This window comes from Arvicanthis niloticus, chromosome 7 (genome assembly GCF_011762505.2).
Source record: "Arvicanthis niloticus isolate mArvNil1 chromosome 7, mArvNil1.pat.X, whole genome shotgun sequence".
In the NCBI taxonomy this organism is placed as follows: domain Eukaryota; kingdom Metazoa; phylum Chordata; class Mammalia; order Rodentia; family Muridae; genus Arvicanthis; species Arvicanthis niloticus.
The window spans coordinates 56,493,905-56,519,416 of record NC_047664.1 but is presented as its reverse complement, the minus strand read 5'-3'; the positions used below and the strand labels follow the sequence as shown (position 1 = coordinate 56,519,416).

Genomic DNA, 25,512 nt, shown 5'->3' with positions numbered 1-25,512 from the left:
CCCATTTCTAGTTAACAAGCCATAGCACTGTGCTTAGTAACACCTTAACAACCACCGGCAGTTCTCTCCATACACATTGCTCTCCATACACATTGCTGGGCAAGGCTCCAAAGCTAAAAAGGCACTAATTGCTTTTATATAAGGAGATAGGAATGCACTCCTTCTGTGTCCCTTAGTCCTGATGGTCTGCATTATCGGATCTGTTACCATGTTAATTGCTGCTGCCTCACACAGTTCAGGCTTCACTCTGAATATGTCTGGGACAATGACAGGCAGAGAGAAGAGGTAATAATTGGAGTGCTCTCTCTCTCTCTCATTCTCCACACTTGTGTGTGTGTGTGTGTGTGTGTGTGTGTGTGTGTGTGTGTAGATATGTCCCCATTCTGGGAAGGGTTAATATGTATCCAGGCTGCCTGTGCTCAGGGCCTGAGACTGGCCCAGGAGTGGGAGGGGTGGGCCTGGAAGGTGGAGTAGAGCGGGCTTGACTTGCACAGGCTGCCTTCTCCCCACAGGAGTGCAAATGCTTGCCCAGATGGTCTGAGAATGGTGAAGTCGAGTTGCCTTTAGGAATGGCTGCAAAGCCCACACCTGGAAATCTCCCCTCCCTGCTCTTCCACGGCAGGTTGCGTTTGGGAGACTCTATGATCATTAGAGGAGAGAGACAGGAGTGAACCATTCACCAGCTCGCCAGCACTTGGTAGAAAGCAGCAGCATGGATGTGGTGGACAGCCTTCTTATGAATGGGAGCAACATCACTCCCCCCTGTGAACTCGGGCTGGAAAATGAGACGCTATTCTGCCTGGATCAGCCTCAGCCTTCAAAAGGTACGTGCCAGAGGCTATGGTTAGAATTCAGAAAACTACCGAGTTAGGGGAGGTATAGCACAGCAAAGCTAATTGAAATATACATACATCTGTGTGTGTGTGTGTGTGTGTGTGTGTGTGTGTGTGTGTGTGTGTGTGTATACAAAGTCCCTGTGAGACAAATCTCAGTGAAGTTGTATGTTCAGAAGTTTGCATAAAAGAGTAAGAGAAATCTACAGTCGAATATTTTTATGGGAGAGTTGGGGGCTCATACAGGATTGGGGGGCAGATTATAAAAAAAAAAAGAGACGTAGGGAGAAACGGGTGCCAAGTGTGGAAGTCTGAACTTACAAGCATTACCGAAAAAGCACTGTCACAAGGCAGAGGTTGCTTTTTCTTAGGGGAAACCCGGCATGAAGAAGTAATTAAAGCAAAATAAACGTTTAGCCTCGGGGAAAGAAAGCCAGAAGTATTCAAGTGCATTGTCCTTAGCGTTTCTGAGTGATCTGTTAGCATCCCGACCTTTAAAAAGCAATTGGGTTGCCCTGTGCTTTCCCAGGCTTGTTTCTGTATGATAGAACTAGTCTAGGAGTACTTGGGGCGGGTGATGCATACCCCTGGGGACATCATCAGGCACTAACCACTCCCTTGGGGGCTTAAGGATTTTAACATTCTGCCCTCTAAATCCCCCTCCCTCCAACTCTTCCCTTTACTCTGCAGAGTGGCAATCTGCAGTGCAGATCCTCCTGTACTCCTTCATATTCCTTCTCAGTGTGCTGGGGAACACGCTGGTTATAACGGTGCTGATTCGAAACAAGAGGATGCGGACTGTCACCAACATCTTCCTGCTGTCCTTGGCTGTCAGTGACCTCATGCTTTGCCTCTTCTGCATGCCGTTCAACCTCATCCCCAACCTGCTCAAGGACTTCATCTTTGGAAGTGCTGTGTGCAAGACGACCACCTACTTCATGGGTGAGTCCTGCAGTTGTCTGTTGATGGGGCTTGTCCCATGTCCTCCCTTTGTCAGCCCTTGGCAGTCACAGCAGAGAGACCCTGCTGGGTTCCAAAACATCAGGCTGTCTGGACCTATGTGCAAGGGCACAGGTGTTTTCTTCTCAGCATGTCAATCCTCCTCGTGCGAGGAAGTGTGTGTGTGTGTGTGTGTGTGTGTGTGTGTGTGTGCCTAATAAGATGCTGACTATGTTCCTAGGCATCATGGACTATGAAGTAGACCTTGATTGGATGATATCTATAGCTTGCTGCTTTTATCAAACACAATGATGGTTACAATAAAACTCTTAAACTGGGAAAAAATAAACAAATATTAAAGCGAAGCTATCTGTTTAGTGCTTTTTATGCACCAGGTATTTTTTTTTCTGGTTTTTCGAGACAGGGTTTCTCTGTATAGCCTTGGCTGTCCTGGAACTCACTCGGTAGACCAGGCTGGCCTCAAACTCAGAATTCCGCCTGCCTCTGCCTCCCAAGTGCTGGGATTAAAGGCGTGCACCACCACCGCCCAGCTATGCACCAGGTATTTTGCTAAGCACTTTTACTTCAATGATCTTGTCTTCCAACCACCTGGTAAGTTAACTATCATTAATTCTTCCCTGGCTCACCAAGCACATGCATGAGTGGGGAGTATGGTGGCCGGGATTTGAACCTAGATCAGTAGGCACCACAGTGGTGAGCGAGTGCCTCAGTTTACTAGCTGCTGTGGTTCCCCTAACCCTGGACAGAAACATGTTCCTTGGTCCTCTTTGTCTGTCACATTGCCTTGTCCCTTGCCCCTTCTCAGAACCAACTAGAAAAGGGAGGTGAGAAGTCTGTGTGTGTGTGTGTGTGTGTGTGTGTGTGTGTGTGTGTGTGTGTGTATGCACACACGTGTGCACATGCACAAGGGGGATGTTTAATGTTTGGTTCTGACTGACCTGTATAAAACAGACAGCACTGAGTTGGGCTAGGCCAGTCTTTTGTGACCAGAAAGCTTTAAAAGTCTTAATTTTTCCCAGCTGAGTGTGCAGACACAATGTTGATGAACCCCTGACCCTCATGCCCAGAGATAAGTAACCAAAAACATGTCTTCTGTGTTCAAGTTTCCTGAACGTATTCTAAACCCTAAAAAATGAGAAGGTTCCCTGTCAGATATTGAAGCATTGCTAAGAGCTCTTTAACTTCTGAGGTCCTCCTGGGTGTCTCTCAGGTACAACACTCTAGCATCTTAGTCAGAGAAGGAAGCGGGGTTAACATAAGTGTCCCCTTCATCGGTGAATAGTCACCCAGCTCTAAAGGCCACGGAACTGTTCACTTTAAGGTGCCCAGTTCTGTGCTGTGTGAATTTTACCTCAGAACAGTTTGAATAGCCAAAATTAAACAGCAAAATAATTCTGGAAGTATTTAGAATATTGTAATAGCTTACTTTGTTAAATTCGCTTTTCTTGTTATTTGGCATTGGTTTTATTTTTTGACTGTTTATTTTGGGCAAAGTTCTGAAGGTAGCCTTGACCGACCTGGAAAGTTACTGTGTAGCTTAGGTTGGCAAGCCCCGCCATGCCCAGGGCTTTGTTGAATCTCTCATTCTGGTACTTTATATCCTGCCCTCTATTTTGTGGTCTCTCCAATACTACTCTAACAACATTCATCAAATACCTAATGTTGTGTGGGGTTGGGGTGTGTGTGTGCTGGTCTGATTCTGTATTTATAGTGTCTGTGGACCCATTGCACAGAACAAACTCAGTGGGATTTAAAGCTAGCCTTTTAATTCTATGTCGTAGGCTCTTTAGGGTGAAGTCCAGTAAAACACAGGAAGAGATTCTACACAAGAAAACAGAGAAAGAGAAAGAAAGGAAGAGAGAGGAGAGAGGGAAGTAGAAAGGGGGAAGAAGAAAGAAAGAAGGAAAGGGAAAAAAAGTGTTTTTACTTAATGGTTTTAGAATAGGATTTTACACGGCTTTTAGGGAGTGGACTGTCTCCCTATCCTGGTAAGGAGTGGTGCTTTAGGATGACAAGCTTAGAAAGTCTGTTCCCAGGTTTGTTGGTGACAGCTAGTTGGTGAGTTCTTGGACCTGAAAATTCTAAAGTGAGCGTAAAACTTTTAGATCACTCTAGAACCTTTTCTCTGTCACCTTTTTTTTTTTTTTTTTTTTTTTTTTGATTGAGCATTTTTTTTTCAACAGACATTTTAAATTTAAGGATGTTTCTCTCTTTTAAATTGTGTATTAGAAGTTTTGTAAAAGTCAATGCTCCAGGCTCAGATCTCAGTAACCTTTGGCAACATGAAGTCCTGAAGAATTTCTGCCTTTTAATGTCAATTTGACCACAGGCTCCTGATCAAAATTAGAGCTCTCCCAAGGTTTCCAAAAAGCCCTTCTGTGGGATGGCAACTTATTTTTATCCCCTTGTTTATTAATTAATGAGGACCTTCAGTCCAAGCCGGAGTTAGACTGCACCCAAAGCTCAATAAACTTACCCCAAAATTGACAAAGAGATATTTTGGTAAATACATATAGTTAACTGCCGTAAGTCCGTTTTAGTACAAAGCCAGGGCTAAATCATCCTTTTTAAATGTGCATCGTCTCTCTTTACCCTTTGAGCATTCCCCTGCAATTCTAAACTACAGCTCTGATACACTTAAGCTAATGTAGAAATAAACTTTGGAGTCAACACCTGAGCGCGGCCCTCTTTGTTCCTCCCAGGCACTTCCGTGAGTGTTTCCACCTTCAACCTGGTAGCCATCTCTCTGGAGAGATATGGCGCCATCTGCAAACCCCTACAGTCCCGCGTCTGGCAAACAAAGTCCCATGCTTTGAAGGTCATCGCTGCCACCTGGTGCCTCTCCTTTACCATCATGACTCCGTACCCCATTTACAGCAACTTGGTGCCTTTTACTAAACATAATAACCAGACAGCGAACATGTGCCGCTTCCTGTTGCCAAGTGACGCTATGCAGCAGTCCTGGTAAGATAGTGCTTCGCTCATCCTTTCAGACATGGCTAAGTCTAAGTTAGCAATGTAAGGACCAGAAAGCCTCATCAGATGCCTACGGGACAGATATCCTAAAGGCTTTCTGAGGAGGGTCCTTTTTTGTTATTTCATGTATTTATATAATGAGGTTTAGTTGTCTTCTCCACCGCCTCCCCTCCCCTCCCCCTCCATCTCTGGCTGAACCCTCTTTCCCCCAACAAGTCCCCATTCTATTTCCATGTCTTCTTTTTCTAAGAGATCCGCAGAGTTAAATTAGACCTCCTTGAGGCACTGAATAAGAAGTTATTTATTGGAACATGGATACCTTATGACTGGATATACACCACTGAAGAAAATAACGCATCGCGCAACAATAGTTAGCTGTGGGCCTCATGGTCCACTTGGAGGGAGGGTCATTTTAGCCTCACCCTAGAATGATGGAAAGAATACACAGTGAGAAACCGAAACCCTAACCACCATCCTGTTATTGGCAAAGCAATGTTAGCATGTTCATTCTGCAGATAAAGAAATATGACTTACAGGTGCCGGAGTGGCCAACCCCATAAAGCTAGGAAGGGGCAAGCAAAGTCTCTCTCTGGGCTTACTCACTATGCTTTTGCATCTACACGGTCTCCAAGGAGTTCCAACTGGTTGACTTACCGAGCTACAGTTTTCAAACAAATTGATGAGAGAATTTAATGAAAAGATGGCACAAACGTGGGCTACATTTACTAATTATAGGGCTGTTTTAGAAGCAGGAACTAGACACTGGGACGTGGCTAAAAATCCAGATCATGTTCCGCGGCTCTCTTCCTTCTCATTCAACCAAGTAGCTTGAACACAAAATGCATTACATTGTGAAAGAGAGAGATAGACAAGACTTATCAAAACATGTCCACTTGCCATGAGAAACGGCCTGGCCACTGTTTGCCTCCAACGATTGTATGGTCTAATCTGTAACTTGCACACGCCAGACTACAAAAGTGATTTAGGAGCCAGACGAATGAGGCTGTGAATCCTCAGCAGTCAACTGTGTTTAGAGAAAGCATAGCTCAATCCTGCCAGGCACGAGACTTTGTGCACCAGCAAATCAGCTTCACAGGGTGATGCAGAATGGATACCTGGAGAGATTTATGGGTAGCAAGTGGTACATTTGGTAAAAACTGAAAGGTTTTCTATGATCCTGATGGAAACATTTAATGGCTCCCATTGGAGGGTCAACAAATTGAGTGGCCTGACACATGTCGTTGGCCTTTGAATCTCATCTCTGCTACTAGCTGTGTGATTCTGGCCACATTTAATCTCTTCAAGACTCAGTATCCTCATCTCTACATTAAATGTTTGAATAATAGCAGCTATAAGGACCTGTCGTCAAAGGTTCTTATGTGAATATACAAGAACCTTTATATGTATACAAATATATAAGAACCTTTATATGTATACAAAGAGCTTGATCTAACCTGTAGTACACAGCACTAGTCCTCAAAGGATGGAAACTATTCTCATATTGTTTCAACAATTTGGACATATAATCCACATACTCCTATTTTTTTTTTAAAGATTTCATTACCTGTTTATTGTTCTTGTCGTTCATTTTTGAAACGGGATCTCACTATGTCACCCAGGCCGGTCTCAAACTCGTAGACTTGAGCAATCCTCCTGCCTCAGCCTCCTGAATATCAGGGGCTTTAAATACACACCCTATCCCCAGCTTTTCTGCTATCCTTTAACATGTTAGTTGCTTTGGGGCATAGAAGGGTGCCATGTTTCTCCAATTTAAGCAGCCTTTCAGAGATACTTTAAAGAGTAAAAGAAGCAAGCAAGCTCTAACAACCAAACCTCCAGACATAGAGTTGTCAAGGTCGCCAGCCACTAGAAATGAACATGTCAGACCAGCTCACTCTCATCACCCCTGCCCATCAGAACTTGAAGGTCCAGAGTCACTGGTAATTAGATTTCTTTTCACTGTATTAGGCAAACATTCCTGCTCCTCATCCTCTTTCTTATCCCTGGGATTGTGATGGTGGTGGCCTACGGATTGATCTCTCTGGAGCTCTACCAAGGAATCAAATTTGATGCCAGCCAGAAGAAGTCTGCTAAAGGTACTGATCTTTGAGCTGGATGTTTATTCCAAAAGAGCTCAAAAGCTTGCTTTCTAAGTTAGACAGATGTACTCGGGATATACAGAGCATGGGCTGGAGTATTTCTTTCTGAGACTCTGGGTCACAAGGCTCTCCGAATCCACGTGTATAAAAGGAGATGTTTCTTCTTGGTGGAGTCCTGAGTGCAATCAAAAGAGACCATTCACATGGGACAGAGTGACACACAGAGGACACTGTCCCCGAAGCTTGCTCTTACATAGCAATAGTGGACAGGCCCTGGTGATTCTGCCCTGCACACTATATTAAGAGACATTACATCCCTGGCCTACAAGGTCACTTTTAGGCCGCTCATTTCCCACCCTCTGCCTCTCATGTTCACCTCCCTCCTCCCTCAGCCTGCTGAACCTGTCCCAACACCTGTGTTGACATAACTTTTTCCTTCTCACTCTGTTCCCCTCTCTGTTCCTCACTATGTAGATAACGCCATCTCTCTGGCTTCTATTGACTTTCTCTCATTACTTGGAGTCCTCACGATAAAAGTAATCTAAAAACGCAGCAAGCAAACACAAAAGAAAGAACCAGGAGGAGTGTAAATATTTTGTAATAACTTTCAGCTTTACAGCCTTTGTGTGTAGGATTGTATCATCATCGGCAGCAGCAGCAGCATCTATACATGGTTTATATTTCGCAGAACTAGTGCAGACCAACACTAATATAAACCAGAACAGGCCAGGATGCCTGTCCGTTTCTCCAGTTCAAGTTCAGCTTGGCCTTCTGGATTAGGGGAGTCAGGAGCTGTATGTCTTCTCTCTGGCGTGACTTGTCCTGAACACTAAAATGATGTCACTTTCCCATCCAGAGAAGAGGCTGAACAGTGGCAGCGGTGGCCGATACGAGGATAGTGATGGCTGTTACTTGCAGAAGTCCAGGCCCCCGAGGAAGCTGGAGCTTCAGCAGCTGTCCACCAGCAGCAGTGGTGGCAGAGTCAACCGGATCAGGAGCAGCAGTTCTGCTGCCAACCTGATAGCCAAGAAGCGCGTGATCCGCATGCTCATCGTCATTGTGGTCCTCTTCTTCCTGTGCTGGATGCCCATCTTCAGTGTCAATGCCTGGCGGGCATATGACACCGTGTCTGCGGAGAAACACCTCTCAGGGACCCCCATCTCCTTCATCCTCCTCCTCTCCTACACCTCCTCCTGCGTGAACCCCATCATCTATTGCTTCATGAACAAACGCTTTCGCCTGGGCTTCATGGCCACCTTCCCTTGTTGCCCGAATCCTGGTCCCCCAGGGGTGAGAGGAGAGGTGGGAGAGGAGGAGGATGGGAGGACCATAAGGGCATCACTGTCCAGATATTCCTACAGCCACATGAGCACCTCTGCCCCACCCCCCTGAGCTGTACCTGGTCCACTGCTGTGGCAGGAAGGAGGGGACTGGGAGCAAGGAGGAAGAGGAAGTGGGGGAAGGGAGAAGGAAGACCCATTTCTCATGAAGATTCTTCAATGTCTGCTTTTCACCCTTCACGAAGTTCCAATAGGAACTTAAGGCAGGGTCATGAAAATACCAAGACATTTTCCATAACGTTTACCATGGGAGAAACCTCAGCAGGCCAGTGATACTAGCCCTACTGGGCTCATGCTACAAATGTCACTGCCAAGTCCATGTATAAAATGGAGGTGTAGACTTTGGTGAGCTTTAGGATTTTCTGGAATGCCCCAGGTGATGTCTCTCCATAGTGATACACTGCTATGCTCGGTTTCTTCTGCTCCTGCAGAATTATGGTCCTCCCCAGGGAACCCATACCTACTTCTCACACACACTACAACTACACACCTTCTCATGGCCTCTTCTGGATATGGGGATAGTCTGGCAATTTTTAAAGCTTGAGGTTGGTCAAGTACACTCAGGGGTGCAAGTTGAGGTCATCATCAGAAAAACAAGAAGAATGTGTGTCTAAAAGACAGGTTTTAGAATTTTTATTTCTACAAAGGACAGAGTGTGCAAGGCCAGTAGCCAGAAGGACTGTTTTCTGTCAGCAATGTCAGGCTGCAGAAGAGAAGGTGATCGATACGGTGTAATCTCACCTCTCTATGTAACCCCCCACAACTTTTTTTTAAACCTAAACTTAATTTCTTATGTTCGCCTGTATTTCCTCCTTTCCAGAAACACCTCCAGGTAAGAGGGGAGAAGTATACACCTGGGCAAGGGCGGTAACACGTATAGTCGGTCCCCAAGGAAAGCTGGCATGCTGGGACTCAGTTAATAAGTACCTTTGAATGCCAAGACTATGTATGCTTTTAAATACCATTGATGTAGCTCTTGATAGTTGGCTCAGTGTGTGTGTGTGTGTGTGTGTGTGTGTATGTGTGTGTGTGTCTGTATGTGTGTATGTGTTTGTGTATATGTGTATGTGTATGTGTGTGTGTCTGTTTGTATGTGTGTGTGAGTGTGTGTCTGTATGTGTGTATGTGTTTGTGTGTATGTGTATGTGTGCATGTAAACTGAACATACAGCTACATTATCTGTGTGTTAATAACTTGTAGGTGGATATTGGAATTCAACAAGTGTTATTATTCTTCCATAAAAGTCAGAGTATTGTGTGAGCTTCATTTCTTTGCAAAATTAGTGTTGAAAACACTTAACTCTAAGAACTCTGTTTAAAAATAGAAATAAATCACGACAATGAAAGACCATTTCTGGATAATGTGTACTGATCCAGTGTACCAAACACACACATTGTCTTCCTTCCTCTCTCCCTCTTTTCCTTTTTTTTTCTCTTGAACATTATTGTCTTAACTACTTAAAAGAGGTAGTACGAACCTTTTCAACAGAAACAAGTTTGTATGCACATGTGGAAAGTAAAAAAAATATGCAAAGAAAAAGAGTCAAGGAAAGTAAGTTCATCGCTATGAGCTGTCAATTATCCAAGGAGTGGGTATTTGTCTTCCCCTTTCCATGGGGGCCGTAACCGTGCACTGACCCAGGCCCCACACTCTCAATAGTCCCCAAACCTTTCTGTGGAAGAGGAAAACAAGGAGTAGCAAGAGATGATAAGGCTTCTGGTGTTCTCGATGTGAGAAGACGTGCATCTTACAGTGATGGTTGTGCCTGAGGGAGCAACAGCTGAGCACATAATTGCCCATCACTCCCAACTTGTCAAGCCAGACTAGCCCTTCCTCAGATGTCAGTCTTAGAGGAGGGGCTGCCACCAGCCTCACAATCAGCAGCTTTAGAGCCAAAATGCAGCATTCAAACTGCAAGGACAGAAGATGTAGGAGATAAAAATGCCTAATACTTGAGTGGGGCTTACATACCTTTCTTCCCAAAATAAAGACTGGATCATTCCCTCTGACGCTCTTAGAGTATTAGGAAATAAATGAAGAAAAATTAAGAGCCCCCTCCATTATTAGGAACCCCTGGAATTTGTGGAGGTTTATTAACCTAAAGACAATGTCTAGGACTTAGTCAATCAAAATACAGATATGCAACTAAAGCGTAATTCCAGATAAGCCACAGACCAGTGGTTCTCAACCTTCCTAATGCTGAGACCTTTTCATACATTTCCTCATGTTGTGGTGACCCTAACCATGAATTATTTTTGTTGCTACTTTATAATGTAGTGTAAATATGTGTTTTCTGATGGTTTTAGGTGACCCCCGTGAAAGGGTTGGTCAGCCCCAAAGTGGCCAAGACCCACAGGTTGAAAAACACTGTTATAGATAATAATTTTTAGTTTGAGTACATCCTAAAAGATATCCTATATCTTATTTGCCAACTCTACTTTGAAATATTTTAAAGCAGGTAAAAACATAAACAAGATTTTCCACATCCACAGTAATAAAATGCCTTTTCTGATTTAATTTATTAGAAAGTCACCTAATTGGAAGCTGAAAGACAGGTCTGGAGGGCTATTAACTTTCAGAATAGAATCTGTGATGGGTTTTGGAAAGGTCTGATTTTACTGATTAACTTTTTTTTAAACACATAATACTGTTCTCATGCTTTGTTAAGTCAACTTCCTTTGCTTCATGTTAAACAAGATTACTGATTTGAACATGAATTCAAGTTAAGGGAACAAATACCTAGATCTTCGAGTACTTTCTGCTGTCTTCCAGTAGTGTCCCTTCAGCATAATACATATGAACATTGGAATTGAGAGTTGTGTCTTGGCTTCCTCTGCCCCAGTCAGCATGGTAAGGGCTCCTAATGCATTTGAGGTGGTGAATGAGCAGTCCCTGCATCTCTAGGGTTTGGTTGCATGTGCCCCTGAAGGCTTAACAGGTGCTTCTCTGCTTGAGCGAACTGAACTGTCATCTGAGTTAAGTAAGGACAGCTGCCAGGTCTCCGCTCTTCCGTCCTCCTGTGTTTTGCCTAGCAACCCACTTCCCGTGAATGTTTAGTAAACACTGACTGACTTCCATCACATCTCTTCTGCTTTCAGTGGTCTCTCTCTCCATCCACAGCTGCACTCCTCAACAAGGGACAACTCACTCTTGGGGAAGAAGAGCAGAGCTTTGAGAAGACCATTTCCTCTCTGCATGCATCCACCCTAGATTCTCATGTGTGACCTTTTGCATGACCCTTTGCTCTGTTCTCCCTCCTCGTTCTGTCAGCCTCATAATGCAAGTGGATAAAGAGAGTGGATATAACCCCAAATGTTTCTGATGAGGAACTAGATATCCTGCCTCGAAACAGTGTTGAGATGCGGGTAACCAAAGGCTGGGAACCACTGGCCCCTAACATCCCTCAGCTCAGCTCCTCTGCCTCTCATTTCTTTTGAGAACAATCAAAACCCTTGCACACATAGCTCACTCCTGCCATCAGAGCTCCCATGGACCCCTTCCTATGCCCCCATCCATTTGCTCTCCAGCAGAACCTCAGTAGGAGCCTCGTGGAACCACTCCCAACCCATGCTGCTCCCTGGCTCTTGCCTGGAAATGTACTACTTCCCTCTCTCTTGGCTTGGTTGTCTTTGACCTCTCTCTGGTGTCCTGGTGCCTCTCAGATGAACACAGCTTCCTAGGTCCCAAGAGTTTTGCTCTCACAGACCAGGACCAGCACCACACTCCACACACCCCACTCTCATCCTACCCACCCCAGCCGTTTAAAGCGTAGTCTGGGTAGAACACATGTCCTCCTTGCACAGGAAGAGAGGTCAGACGGGGGGCATACATGCCATGCCCTTCCTTCTGGCACATGATAATCATTACCTTACTGAACAGAGCAAGTGTGACTACCCACACAAAGCATTTGCAGTCTCAGAGATCACTAACAGAAGATGACGAACAGTTAACACCATTACGTGCCGTCGTTCACAGCACAGTACAAGTCTATCAACTCTTCCAAGGAATGAATGAGATGGATGGATGAATGGATGGTTGGATGGATGGGTGGATGGGTTTGAATGCAGTCTTGAATCAATGTGAGTCCTTCCCTGGCCCCTTTGGGAAGCCCCACCTTCACAATCAGGTGGCTGCGAATATGCACTTCCATTTGATCCAAGATGAAGCTGCCTGGGATGTCAAGGTCTGTTTTCAGTTGTACATAATGTCCAGGAAATTGGCTTCCAAGCTCACTGTCCATTAAAAGCTTCTGGGGTAATGAAGATAAGGCCTAGAGATTTGTAGCCAAGCTCTGGCTATTCCTAGCTTGCCATGTGGCCCTGAGCGTGTCATACCCATTCTCAGGAGGTCAATTCCTCTTGAGGGGTGATGGCTCCACCTGTGATAATGTATGACGCAGAAAGTAAGGGTCTGTCCTTATCACATCCAATGGCCTCCTGTAATTTCAATGGTTTCCCAGTGCCTTTGCAACAGGGAAACTTCTTGGTGCCTAAGCATACAATTGTCTCTGAAGAAACCTGTTGGGAAAAGGAATAAAACGAGAGAGAGCCCCCAAGCTCTCAGCCACTTGTAAGTCCTATTTCCTAGAGCAAATTGTAGATGGCCCCTCCCTAGAATGCCAGCCCATTCCAATGGATATTCAAACAGAACACTCTACTTTCAAATTAAATCTGGCCTGGGGCAGACTGAGCTACTTCAGTTATTGAGGTTTGCTCCACATAGGAGATGTGCAGGTTCACTGATGACATAAACACTGCAAGGAGACACATGGTCACTTGCTACATGTAACTTCTTAATTAAACCTCCAAACATGTGTGATGTATCATTCCTCACATTTCAAAGTGAAGACATTTGTAGTGGGTTTGCCCTAATGCCGCTTGTATCTAATTTGGGTCCCTAGAATTGTTTGCCCCAAAATTGTCCACATGTCTGCACTGAGGAACCCTGCCCCCAGTTGGTTCTGATTGGTAAATAAAGATGCTGGCAGCCAATGGCTGGGCAGGACAGATAAAGGAGTGACCTTTAGGGTTTTCTGGGCTTGGGACCAAGAGAGAGGAAGGAGAAGGAGATCTGCCATGCTGGTGGAGTGTGGAAGGAGAGGAGAGATTCAATGTCTAAGAAGAGTACAGATCAGAGAGGCATGGCTGCCATGTGAAGGAGCCAGGAGAGTGTGGCCCAGTGAGCAGCCCCATTAGGCAGCCCTCTGGGTCCAGAGGAGCTAAGATAGAATATAGAGTTTAGTAAGGAATAACTCGGGATTATTAGCAGGAGGTGGATTACCCACGTGGAGGTTAGGAAGTGGTCCAGCTATTGAGCTGTTTAAGGCGTATCAAAATATAAAAGCTGTGTGCGTGTTTCATTTGGGAACATAAACCTTTGCGGAGGGTAGCATATACTGCCCTCCTGGGATTTATCATTAAGTAATTCAACAGAAATTGAAGGGCAAATAACATGCCCTAAATCAGACAGCTAACAAATAGCAAAGTCCATTCTTATTTTAATTCCTTCATGGGCTAGCAAGATGTTTAACACTTGCTGCTTGCCAAGCCTGATGACCTGAGCTCTGTCCCCAGGACACACATTGTAGAAGAGGAAAACTGATTCCTACAACTTGTCCTCTGACCTCCACAGATGCACACACAATACAAACAAACAAAAATGTGTTCATTCCACCAGGCTGTTATGGGAATTGGGTGACATTCACCTTTCTAAATATCCAATATCCGATAATTTCATTTCAAAAATGTGTCCAGGTTTGTAGTCCTTATGCTAAAATCTCCACAAAGAAAGCAAGAGCCTGTCTGTGTCCTTCTCCTGCCTCCCTGTGGATATAGGCCTCACTTTGAGCCTCCTGCTTGAGAGGAGGATTTGAAAGCTGGTTCTTCACACTTCTGTCCTGGATACATCCAGTCCTGTGTTTGTTTTTAGAAGTAAAATACACTCTATGGCCTCACAAGAAAGCCAAGAGTAAATGAGTATCAGTAAATGAGTTTTTGCCTCTTTGGCAAATACCAGCATTATATTAAAACAGATTTGTTTTTTCCGGTTCACTAGAATGAAGATAAATATGGGCCAAACTTTCCATCAGCCATTAGAGTAAGGCCTCCTGGTCTCTCTTTCACGTGTTGCCTTTTTGCCAAGTCCCCCTTTCCCAGTGACACGAAGAATGGCTGTCAAAGAGAGTCAGGAGGATGCCTGGATCCAGCACAACCTCAGACCAATGGGGTTTACAATGGAGATCCTTGCCACGTCCCAAGACCCTTCTTTTCCTGCTATTTCCCTAATTGCCAATGATGCTCCAACCTTTGCCTACCTCCCCGCATCTCCCAGATTCTCAAGCTCGAGATCTGCATCATTTCTAAAGATCAATAATCAGGAAGAACTCTAACTTTGGAGTTAAAGTTGAATTCATATCTGGTCCTAACTAGTTGTGGGACCCCAAAATGGGCAGAACTTTTGGGTTTTGTAAGATCTAATGACATGAATGAGCCATATCTCCAACTCCCAGGAAGGCATACATTTTAAGCATTTCTTACCAAGACTCTAGAAGGATAAACAACTGTCCTTTGCAAGGCAGCATAAGGTAACATGAGCCCCAACTGGTTCCCGTCAAGGAAGTGTGTGGAGCAGGGCCCAGGGACTTCTGGGTTTATTGGTCAGTGTCTGCTGCATTGTGCCTCAGTAACAAACACCTCCAGGTCTAGCACTGTACCATGTCAGAGAGTTCCAAACTTGTTTGAAGAACAAATTCTTCATATACGTATACAAAGTATTTGGACTAGTTTCGAGTAGTCTTCACACTTTCACACAAGGGAGCTCTCTTTCCTCAAAGCAGTTCTGAATGGAGTTCCAAAATGGGAAAGAGATAGCAGTATAGTTGCCTCAGAGGAAGAATGGAGATTTATCTTTCCTATGAAATCATCAGGAGAAATCCCTGGGTTCTACAGGACACACTTTGAAAGCCATTAATACAGACTGGCACCTGTTATCTGTGACTCTAGGGCCTGCAATACCAGCCTTTGCCAGCAGTAGCCAGTGGCTTCAATTAAGCTTTGCCACACCAGACATAATTCCAGACATGCTCCACCCTTGATCCTGCTGAAGGAGAAAGCCACCTCCCATTAGAATTTAATGATTAGACTCTCAATGCATCATGCCAGTCCTCTTGGCATTGTAACAAGACTTTTTCTGCATGGTTTCTTGAAAGAGAGGTGTTGGTCCAGTGTTAGCTGGCTAGGAGCTTCGTCTTGTTCAGTGCAGCTACCAGAATGATACCTTGACATCAGGGAGGTACAACCAGCCATAGTAGCCGGAGTCATTAGTCTTGCTGAGTAAAACTACTAAATTAAAAACAAAAAATCAAGGTTGTAACCTGGGCTCTACCCTGCACTGAAGGACTGTAATGTCTTCATTGTCAAACTTCCTCTGAGTGGGTTAAGTGCCTCTGACTTGAGCTTTCTCCCAACTTCCTGCCATTATGATTACTCGGCCAGGGTGGAAGTTTACAGAAGGCCTCTATAAACTCCTCCCCTCGGGTCACAATCTTCTGCTCTGAAAGACACTGGGATAGTTTGTTCAGCCAGCTTCCTGATATGGGCTGAAATATTCCAGTATTGTTCACATGCTCAAGTCATAACTACCCACACCTTATTATTTGGCTATATTTGTAAATAGAGCTTTGTAAGACACTAAGGTATAATGAGGATATTTTGTTGTCCCTAACAACGTCGCCAACATTTTTATAAGACTAGGACACTTTAAGAGAATCATGTGGACAGGAAGTTGTAAGAGAACCCTTATAAGAGACAAGATGCCAACACACTAACCTTGAACTTACAGCCTCTTATGATAATCCACCCAGAATCCCTTGATAGGCCTGCAGACTGGGCAAATAAAGACACATTGCACAGGACATGCCGTAACAAAGCTATCACTCCCTGCTGTCACAGACTCAGACTAGTGACACTCTGTGTTTCATCTGGTAACTCTACCCCTGTAGCAGGGAAACAAACTTCTGCTACTTGAACCCCTTGGTCTGTGACACTTGGTTATGGTGGCCCTACCAAGCCTACCAAGCCATGATTCCTCCCCACCTTGAAGGATAGAATGCTTACAGCCAGCCCGAGTGGTCAGAGAAGACAACTGATAACTCTTGCAACAGAAAACCTGGGCTGTGGTGCTGAACCTCACGCCTGTTCCAAGTCCCCTCCTCCCTCAGTTGCCTGTGTTTTGGGCCATAATAAGCTACACAATCAGGTGCAATATTTATGGCGGAGGAAATCAGAGTTGCTCTCTGATCTCAGCAACACCCCTCAGGGACAGACCAGCCAATTAGCAATTCTCCAAGTGAGAATTCAAAATGGGGTTCAGCTGAGCTGAATTTGTCTCCAGAGATAGAGCAGATCCAGAGCCTAAAGCAGCAGGTGTTCTCCTGCTACAGGGGTAGAGTTACCAGATGAAACACAGAGTGTCACTAGTCTGAGTCTGTGACAGCGGGGAGTGATAGCTTTGTTACGGCATGTCCTGTGCAATGTGTCTTTATTGGCCCAATCTGCAGGCCTATCAAGGGATTCTCGGTGGATTATCATAAGCAGTGGAGAAAGTGAACCGAGATAAAGCAACTGTGACCAGGCATTGTCCTGATGTCTGCAGGCACAGAGGGGACAACAGACACTGCCACCCACCACCCACCATGCCAACTGGGAAGGAAGGAAAGAACTGTCCCAGGGGCCACAGTCACCATCCAGGTCTATTGCCCTACTTTGAAATCCAGTGAAAGAATCACTACCCCTGAACTTATTGTTTGTTGGGGATTTGACTTCCCTTTTCCCAAGACAAGAATGGGAAGATCACCAATGCCCCTACTTATAGGCCACTGGAGGGATGACTGAGAGATGGACTGTCACTGACCAAGAGTTGTCAAGCACAGAGAAGAAAATGAATCTTTATGTTCTGAGAACATCATGGAACAGAAGACCCGTTAAATGCCTGGGAATAACATGGGTGTCCAATGTCATGTGATCATCCTAGCATGTGCCTCAGATCCTCTCTCTGAAGCTGGACTTAGGGGTCCACTGGCAAACCAACAAGAACTGCCTGCCTTCCTGGCTGGATGAATCCATCGGTGCATTTCCTGTTACACCCGAGACTGACAGTTCCCTGTTTGCACCAGCTGTAATTGGGAATGTGCTGCCACCAAATTAGAGAAAAGCTTCTTCGAGTCTCTATCCTTGCCTACCATTCGCTCTCACTCTAGGGCTTTCTCTCTTTGTGCAGCCTGCCATGTGACCCATGTGACCTCTGCTACTGTTAAAAGGCAAGACGAACTCAGAAGGCAAGAGGTTCTGCACATGTGCACAGAAGACTCACCAAATAAAATGGGTTTTGGCTTCTTCACTGTCCGTTTCGGTCTGTCAGTCTCATTTTTAGCTTTGCAAAAGCAGAATATAAATGCTTATTAGCTATGAAAATTGCCATTATTATTGAGTATCCTGTGGGAAATATAGTCTTATTAAGGTGATTCTGAAACTCTGGCCCCTGGCATGTACAAGTGGAGTTTTAGAAGTGCAGCAATGCTGGAGGGCAGCTGGGTATTTTATGTCAAGACGAGTGTTGGCCTCAGGAAGCAAGTCAAGAACATAAAGCTCCTGACAGGAAAAAAGGGGAATCTGATGGACTTTTGGCACAGTGGAGTTAGAACCCTAAAATTCAGAGTATAGAAAGTGGGGGAGCATTAAGACAGGGGAGGTTTTTTTTTCTTTTTTCTTTTTTTTTTTTTTTATCTGACAGGAGCAAGGCTGATCATGAAATTGGTTTTCTCAGGGTGAAGCTCATCCATTGACTCTGAGTGTGCTGACCCCTAAGGTTTAGTCAAATGCAGGAAACTCACGTGCATAATTAGGGTAGTGGGGGTTACATTGCACCTTCTCTTGGTTATTGTGATATTTGTGGCTCAGTAGGCAACTTGTGCCCAAGCATTCACAAGATCCTGGGCTCAGTCTCCAACACTATCAACAGGGGTAGGGAGTGGGGGTTGGGGAGTGGGAGGGGAACACACAACCTTTTGATGAATAAAATTCTGTTGCAGAAGCAGGGAGTTGGGTTGGATGGTGACATGACCCAAAGGCCCTGAACTCTTGAGAGTCATTGTCTTAACTCCTGGAGGACCCAGGAAAGTAGGGAGGAGCCAGAAGAATCTGAAACATGTGCTGACATTGCTAAAGATGGTTTCTGAGCTCCAGGCTGCCTATGGATATTTCCAGTATCATTCAGCATATAAACTGTATCTAGATATCTCCACTACCACCTCTATGTGTGTCTACGTGGGGGCGGGGCGTATTTCCTACCCCATAAATATTGCACCTGACTGTGTAGCTTACTATGGCCCAAAGAACAAAGTGAAAGTTACACTGGGCAAGTTAAGAACTGACAAGCAGAGAAACTTTGAGTGTTTCCATCAGCAAAAGCTGATCCTAGGATGAAAAACAAGTGGGGCAGCTCTGGGCTCACAGAACTTCACACAGTTCTGCGGAACTATGGTTAATTGATAGACACATGAGGGAGAAATCCAAGCTTAAACCCCACCTCTCAACTCTTATGCTTCATTATTTAGCATCCGAGGCTGATTGGTACACAGTACTTCCTTCGTTTCCTACCATCTATGTGTGACTCCCATTCATCCCTCAGTAGCTGGTTGGTACACAGTGTTTGTTTCCTACCATCTGTGTGTGATTACTGTTTTTTTTTTTTTTTTTTTTCCTCTGCTTCCTATCAAAAGCTTTCTTTATGAACATCTTGGACCAAACCTGTAACTCTTGGATTGAATTTCAACTATAGACCTTCTTCTTCCAAACATTCTTCCAGCCTCTAGTCTCTGCAGAAAGACTTTGCTATTAGACTCTTAGGAATCCTCAAGTGGATGAGACTGGACATATACAGACATTTTTCCTGGGTCTCTCGAGTTCACATTCCTCACAGCCTAGGGTAAAGCAAACTCCAGGACATAGATGATCTTTCTTTCTTTTCTTTTTTCTTTTCCCAAGAAGGCTCAAAATCCTGCAAGGGGAGCTTAGCAAAGGCCATGCATCTTTTTCACCCTCTTGCTTGCTGGGAGAAGTTGAGGGCATGATGGTAACCCTAGCTGGTGGGTAAGGACTCTCCTCCCCATCCCTGTTCCAGCTCTGGCCAGCTTCCCAGTCCAAATGGCAGAATGCATTCAGGGAGGAGATTAATGTTCGCAGAAGACTCCAGAGAACCTCTCAGGGCCCTTCTGTTTATTAAATCAAGAAAACCATGTTTAAATATAATGTCAAGGCTATGACACAGACCAACAGGATCTAAAGCAGACTGTCAGCCTTAACCTTGAATAACTAGGTGTTCTTCAAGCTTTGACTTGCAGGCTTAAAGCCTCTGACATTTTTCCCCCCCCAGAAAGGCCCAGAATCCTAGAGAAGAGGTCAGCACCGTCCAACAGAGCCATCCATTTTTGTCCATCAACCATTACTAATGACAAAGGCAGAGGTCATGGCTTTTGTGGCAGGGTCAGCACTGTGCACCAGGCAAGGTCCCTGCCTGGGTTAGAGAGGCTCAGGGTGTTTACCCATAGCCCCTAGAATTTTTACGTGCCTCCACTCAAGCCTGTTGTAAGTAGCAAAAGGCTATTGTATATGGTAACTTGACAATGCCTTGTGTCTCCTGACTCAGAGAACACATTGATATGCCAGTGGGCAGTTTGTAGACAAGCTAGAAAGAACCTAGAACAGGGTGAGATGGTTCCTTTCGATATCGACTGTACCCAATGAGGTGAGGGTGGCAAGGAGAAGCAGGCCTGTGTTTCATGCAGCTGACAGTCTGACAGACATGCTACATGCTACTGTAGAGATTCTTATCTTTTACAGCTGAGGACACTGATACACAGGTTAGGTAACTTTATCTAAATCACACATCGATAACACAGGAGGAACTGGAAGACCAGTCTAGGTCCTGTGGCTTCCAGCCATACTCTTATCTTCTAGGCTCAAGGAGCCAGGGAAGTGGGAGTAGAAGCAGGCAGCAGGAAAGAGGAAACCATGTAAAGGTCCAGGGGAGAATGTTCTAGAAAAATGAAGATCATTTCAATCCTTAGGCAAGAGATGAGGTGTCATGGGTCAGGGGCTAGCATTGAGAGTAGTAGGAAGTGACAGATGAAGGAATGGTTTTCATTTTTGTCTTTTCCCATTTAACTAATTACTCCATAGGACTCAGGTTTACCTTTTTACTTGTGTTAGTGCTAACATATAGTGCACAGCTCGTGAATTTGTCTTTTTTTAAGATTTTAATTCTTTTGTCTTTGGCAATTTCATACGTGCATTCACACACGTATATGACACACTATGGTCATATTCATACATGTATTCACACATGTATATGACAGTCTGTGGTCATGCTCACCCCGCCTTACTCTTTCTCACCCCCTCCTACCCTGCTAATTCACTTCTGCCCAACAACCCTCCCTTTTACCTTCATCCCCCTCCCCCATCCCCATGTGCTGTGTGTGTGTGTGTGTGTAGATCTCATACAGGTAGCCACAGCTGCTGTGTGTCCATGACTGCAACAATCATGGCATGTTCAGAAGGGACCACTCTACAATACTCCTCCCCACCTTCCAGCTTCCAGCTCTCAAACTCCTTTTTTACCCTTCCTTCTGCAATGGTCCCTAGACCTTGGGTGACCTGGTGAAATGAATGTCCGATTTAGGGACAGGATGATCACACAGTAATCACCTTTTCTCAGGACTTTGACCAGCCATGAGTCTCTGCATTAATCTCAGCCCTCTGCAAGAAGAAGCTGTTCTGACCAAGGCTGAAAACAGCACTAGTCTGTGGATGTGAACATAAAAACTTAGAAGACAACTTAATATCATGTCCATTTATCAAAGTTGTGCCCTTCCCCCAGGCCTGAGCAGGCCTGCAAAGTCATTTACCACAATAGACCAAGCAATAGTAGGACCTGAGATGCATTGCATTACCAGCCTTGGCCCTTGGAGCCTGCTACCTGAGCTAAGAAGTATGGACTGCCTGCTGAGCTAGCCTTGACACCTTCCGGAATGCTATCTCCTTGCCCAGCCCCTGGGCTGAACCGAGAAGAGACTCTCAGGGGTGGGGCTTCCCCTTTATATGTGAAAGCAAATTATTAAACTTGGGGCCTTGATCAGAATACTTTGTCTTGGCCTCACGTTTCTCTCACCCTCCATTCCCGTTCATTCCTAGGCTTCCTCTCAGGAGAACCCTGTAACCTATAGCTGCAGGCAGCTACACAAAGTCAGTAATAGAATTCCTCCCCCACTGGCAGGGGAGCCTGAGAGTTCCGGAGCCAGAGTCTTACCAGATTTACAATAGCTGGTATTTATCCCTTCCTTGAGCAGATTTATAGTAGCCAGCTTCAAATCCAGGTAGAAAGTAGTTGGTTAACCCCTAGGCAGTCACACCATAGTTGCACCAGTGTTCTAACTTGACTGGCAGACCCACAATATAGTACAGGGTCTACAGCTGGAGATGACAGTTGATTGGCAGGCCCATAATATAGAATCAGGGTCTACAGCTGGAGATGACAGTTGATTGGCAGGCCCATAATATAGTATCAGGGCCTATAGCTGGGGATTGACTGCCAATGACTTTTCTCACACAGCAGCTTCTGTAGCACCTCTGGCATTATGAAAGCTAGCCATGAGGAAGGAAGCTACCAGCTCAGTGCCAGCTCGACTTCTCTGTGTTCTGTATCCAAAGTATATCATGTCTTTAGTAATCAGCCTTACCTTCTAGTTCTGGTATGTATCCAAGAGCAATGGTAATAGCCTGCATTGTTTGGGGAGTGTCTAGGGTTCCCTGGCCAACAACTTATAATGAAGTATCCCATACCTGGCACTGGGATTTAAACGCATGGCTTCAGGGAGCAGCCTTTTATTCTCTTGGGGATAATTAGTCAGATAACTAATTAATGAGCATTATGCCAGTCTGATCCCGGCTTGAATCTCATATCCTTTGCTCGTTAATTGTTCAACCTCGGGAATTCACTTGGCTTCTCTGATCCTGGCTTTTATTTTATGTACAGTGGGGATAAAGGGCAATTTCACGAAGTTGGCTGTAGAGAGGTGTAAGTAGAACAACTTGTGATAATATTCCAAGGGCAAGGCTGCCACAGAGCAGATCCTGTAGAAATCTCATTTTTTTTTCTCCACTGCAAGCAAAACCTCCATCAGTGCACTGACAGACTCCACTATAGAATTAAGAGTTGAGAAGGACAGTATGCCTTGCTACTCAAAATTCTCCACAGGATCTTGAAGGGGGTTCAAACTAGAACTACCCATAGACACACCGGAACAGGATTTGTAAAGAAAATATTTGGATCTGTATGCTGAGTGAACCCCTCTCCGGTCTCCATGTCATTCATATCATCAAAAAGGAAGCTTAAGGTTTGGCACCGTGGCAAACATCTGTAATTCCAGCATTCAGGAGGCTGAAGCAGCAGGCTAGCCTGAGCTATATAGTAGTGAGGACATCTCAAACAAAACAAAGAAAGCCGAGCAGGGTTGAGCCTGCTTATGTGGCGATTGGGATTTGTAATGATATTGCTATCATCATTATTTCAGAAATGAAGGCTCTGGACATCTGCATCAGCAGATTATTTGTTCTCATAGGGAATTAGCAAGGAAGTCAGAGCAAAGCAATCCAATGAGCACAAGAAGGCAAGACAAAATTATTGTAAGAACAGAAAGACATCTATCTAATGGAAACCAGGGAAGGGAATTCATAAAGGAGTTAAAGCACAGAAAGTTGAGCTCACAGAAAGTTGAGCCTGTTCTAGCTCAGGGCCCCTTGTCTCAAGCACTGTCCTTTGCACTTGAACCCCAGCCTTCTGTGCTCCACACACTACTCCCCATCTAGCGGCCATGCCTCAGATACCTGGCACTTGTAGTTGGAGTCCTGAGAACTTGACAGCCTCTCATCAGTGATGTCTCCACAGACCAATCATCAGACTCCAGGAAGGCCCAACAGCAACATGCATAGAAACAGCAAGTGCCCTACCCATCACTGACCAGTGCCTCTGATTTCTGGGAGTGTGTTTTCTCCTATTGGTTATCCTCCTGGCCTGGTTACTATTCCTGAAAAACCTACAAAGCAGGGACCTGACTGTGACCAGAGGCTCCTTTCTGTGTCACTGCCCTAGCTTCAATTCAGTTGTCATGATCACACCTTGATCACACCTTTAATCCTAGTACTCAGGAGGTAGAGGCAGGCTCTATGAGTTCAAGGCCAGCCTAGTCTACTAGGGTTCCAGAATAGCCAGACAGTCAAGGCAATATAGAGACCCTATCTCAAAAACTAAACAAGCAAACCCAACAACAACAACAATGAAAAACAAAATAACAATAACAACAACCCACCTAGACCAAAAGTAACATGGGGAGAAAAAGTTTATTGACTTGAAACACTTCAGTTGTTGCAGGCAAGTCACAGATGCCGAAGATCAAGCAGCTAGTCACAGTCAAGAGTCACGTAGTCACGACCATAGTCAAGAACAAAGGCATAGTAAACATATCCTTCCTTGCTCTCATCTGGTTTTCTCCTGTCCTGTATAGTTCAGGACCCCTGCCTTAGGGATGATGCTACTATCTACAATGAGCTAGGTTTTCCCACATCAATTAACAATCAAGACAACCCCTCACAGATATGCCCAGAGGCTAACCTGGTCTAGACAGATTCCTCAATTGAGTTTCTCTTCCCATGTGACTCTAGGTTATGACAAGTTGACAGTTAAAACCAAGCAGCACAGCCACAAGCCCACAAACCTAAAAGCAGAGGCCTGAGCAAGGACAGATTCTTCTTAGGCCACCACACACCTCTTGGGCCTATCTACAGTCGCTTGTCTATTCTGAGCTTAAGAAACAATAGTAAGTTGTTTCTTCATTTCTATGATAGAATTCCCAGAAACAGAATTTTCTTTTTCTGAGTTGGCACAAAAATCCCTCCTGTGAGGCATGGAACCTGCTTTCTATTTCCCATCTGTGCTGGTGAGAAGGGTGTGCTAAGAACATGTCACTCATCTTTCTGTAACACCTTTGCTTTACAACTGTGTGGCTGCTTTGATAGGCTGCTTGCCCTGGGTTGAAAACTAACTTTCAAATGGTCATTGTGCCCTGAAATGGAAATTGCCATTGTCAACTTCACTACATTTGGAATGAGCTACAATCCAGAAATGGAGGGCACACCTGTCATCCAGATCTTAAGGCTGCAAAACACAGGCTTCTGACCCTGATCTTGATACAGAGATCATGAGGCATAGTGGCCATGAAAAGCTTAGGCCCAGGCAAGGTAGTACAAGCATTTAATCCCAGGAGACTGAGGCAAGCAGATCTCTGAGTTTAAGGTCAGCCTGGGACAAAGCAAGTTCCAGATCCAGGCATGGTGGTACACACCTATAATCTGGGCCACATTTTCTGCTGAAGACCTACATAAAGACTGGAAGACACTGGAAGAAGGAAGATTCATTATTCTTTGACTGCTTGCACTTTCTTGCCAGCACATGTGTTGGAACCTATTTCTTCAGGATTCCAGCTTATACAGAAGACCAGTAGAAATAACTAGCCTCATGGGACTGAGCAACTACCAGATTCTTAAACTTTCAATTTACAGCTGCCCATTGTTGGGTTAACTGGACTATAGACTGTAAGTCATTACAATAATTTGCAATACTATACAGAGACATTCCATGACCCTGACTAATACAGGCATCAAAAGTTTGCTATTACCATCCTACCTGGCACAAGGCGGGTGTGCTAGTCAGCTTTCAAATTACCGAGACAATCCACTTTCACAAGAGAAGGAGTATTTTGAATCACCGGGTCAAAGTCTTCAAATGTGTGAGGATTGGAGGCCACTGCCACTATCATTCTATCCAAACTGTTTCTTTGTGTGTGATGCTGGGGATTGGTCCCAGGCCTTACTCACTTACTCAGGGAAGCCCTTTCCCACTGGGCCACATCTTCAGCCCTCCCTTTACTTTGTATTTTGAGACAGGATCTCACTAAGTTTCTCAGGCAAGTCTTGAACTCACTCTGTAGCCCATATAGAACTTGAACTTATGGTTCGATTCCCCTGTCTCAGCAGCCCAACCAGGGTATAGAGGCCTGCACCTCTAGTCCTGGCTAACTTTTTCATCCTTACTGGGCTGGGCCTGACTTGTATGTTCCAAATGCAAGGTCAAGTTCAAGTTTGCTGCCATCTTCTGGCCGACACAGCATGAGCTGTACCTGGCTCCACTTGAAAC

At 45.0% G+C, this 25,512-nt stretch overlaps 1 protein-coding gene across 2 annotated transcripts; it reads left to right on the top strand.

The window, feature by feature from the left end:
- The first annotated feature begins 502 nt into the window (after positions 1–502).
- Cckar (cholecystokinin A receptor) lies at positions 503–8,879 on the top strand. 2 transcript variants are annotated; one of them, XM_034509264.2, is made up of 5 exons: positions 503–824; positions 1,524–1,775; positions 4,496–4,757; positions 6,738–6,865; positions 7,725–8,879. In XM_034509264.2, exons 1-5 carry the CDS (start codon positions 713–715, stop codon positions 8,258–8,260), a joined length of 1,290 nt encoding a protein of 429 aa, XP_034365155.1. In that variant the 5' UTR covers positions 503–712; the 3' UTR covers positions 8,261–8,879. The 2 variants fall into 2 exon arrangements, with proteins under 2 accessions (XP_034365155.1, XP_076794618.1); XM_076938503.1 differs by having other exon boundaries at positions 738–824; positions 1,576–1,775.
- The last annotated feature ends 16,633 nt before the right edge of the window (positions 8,880–25,512 follow it).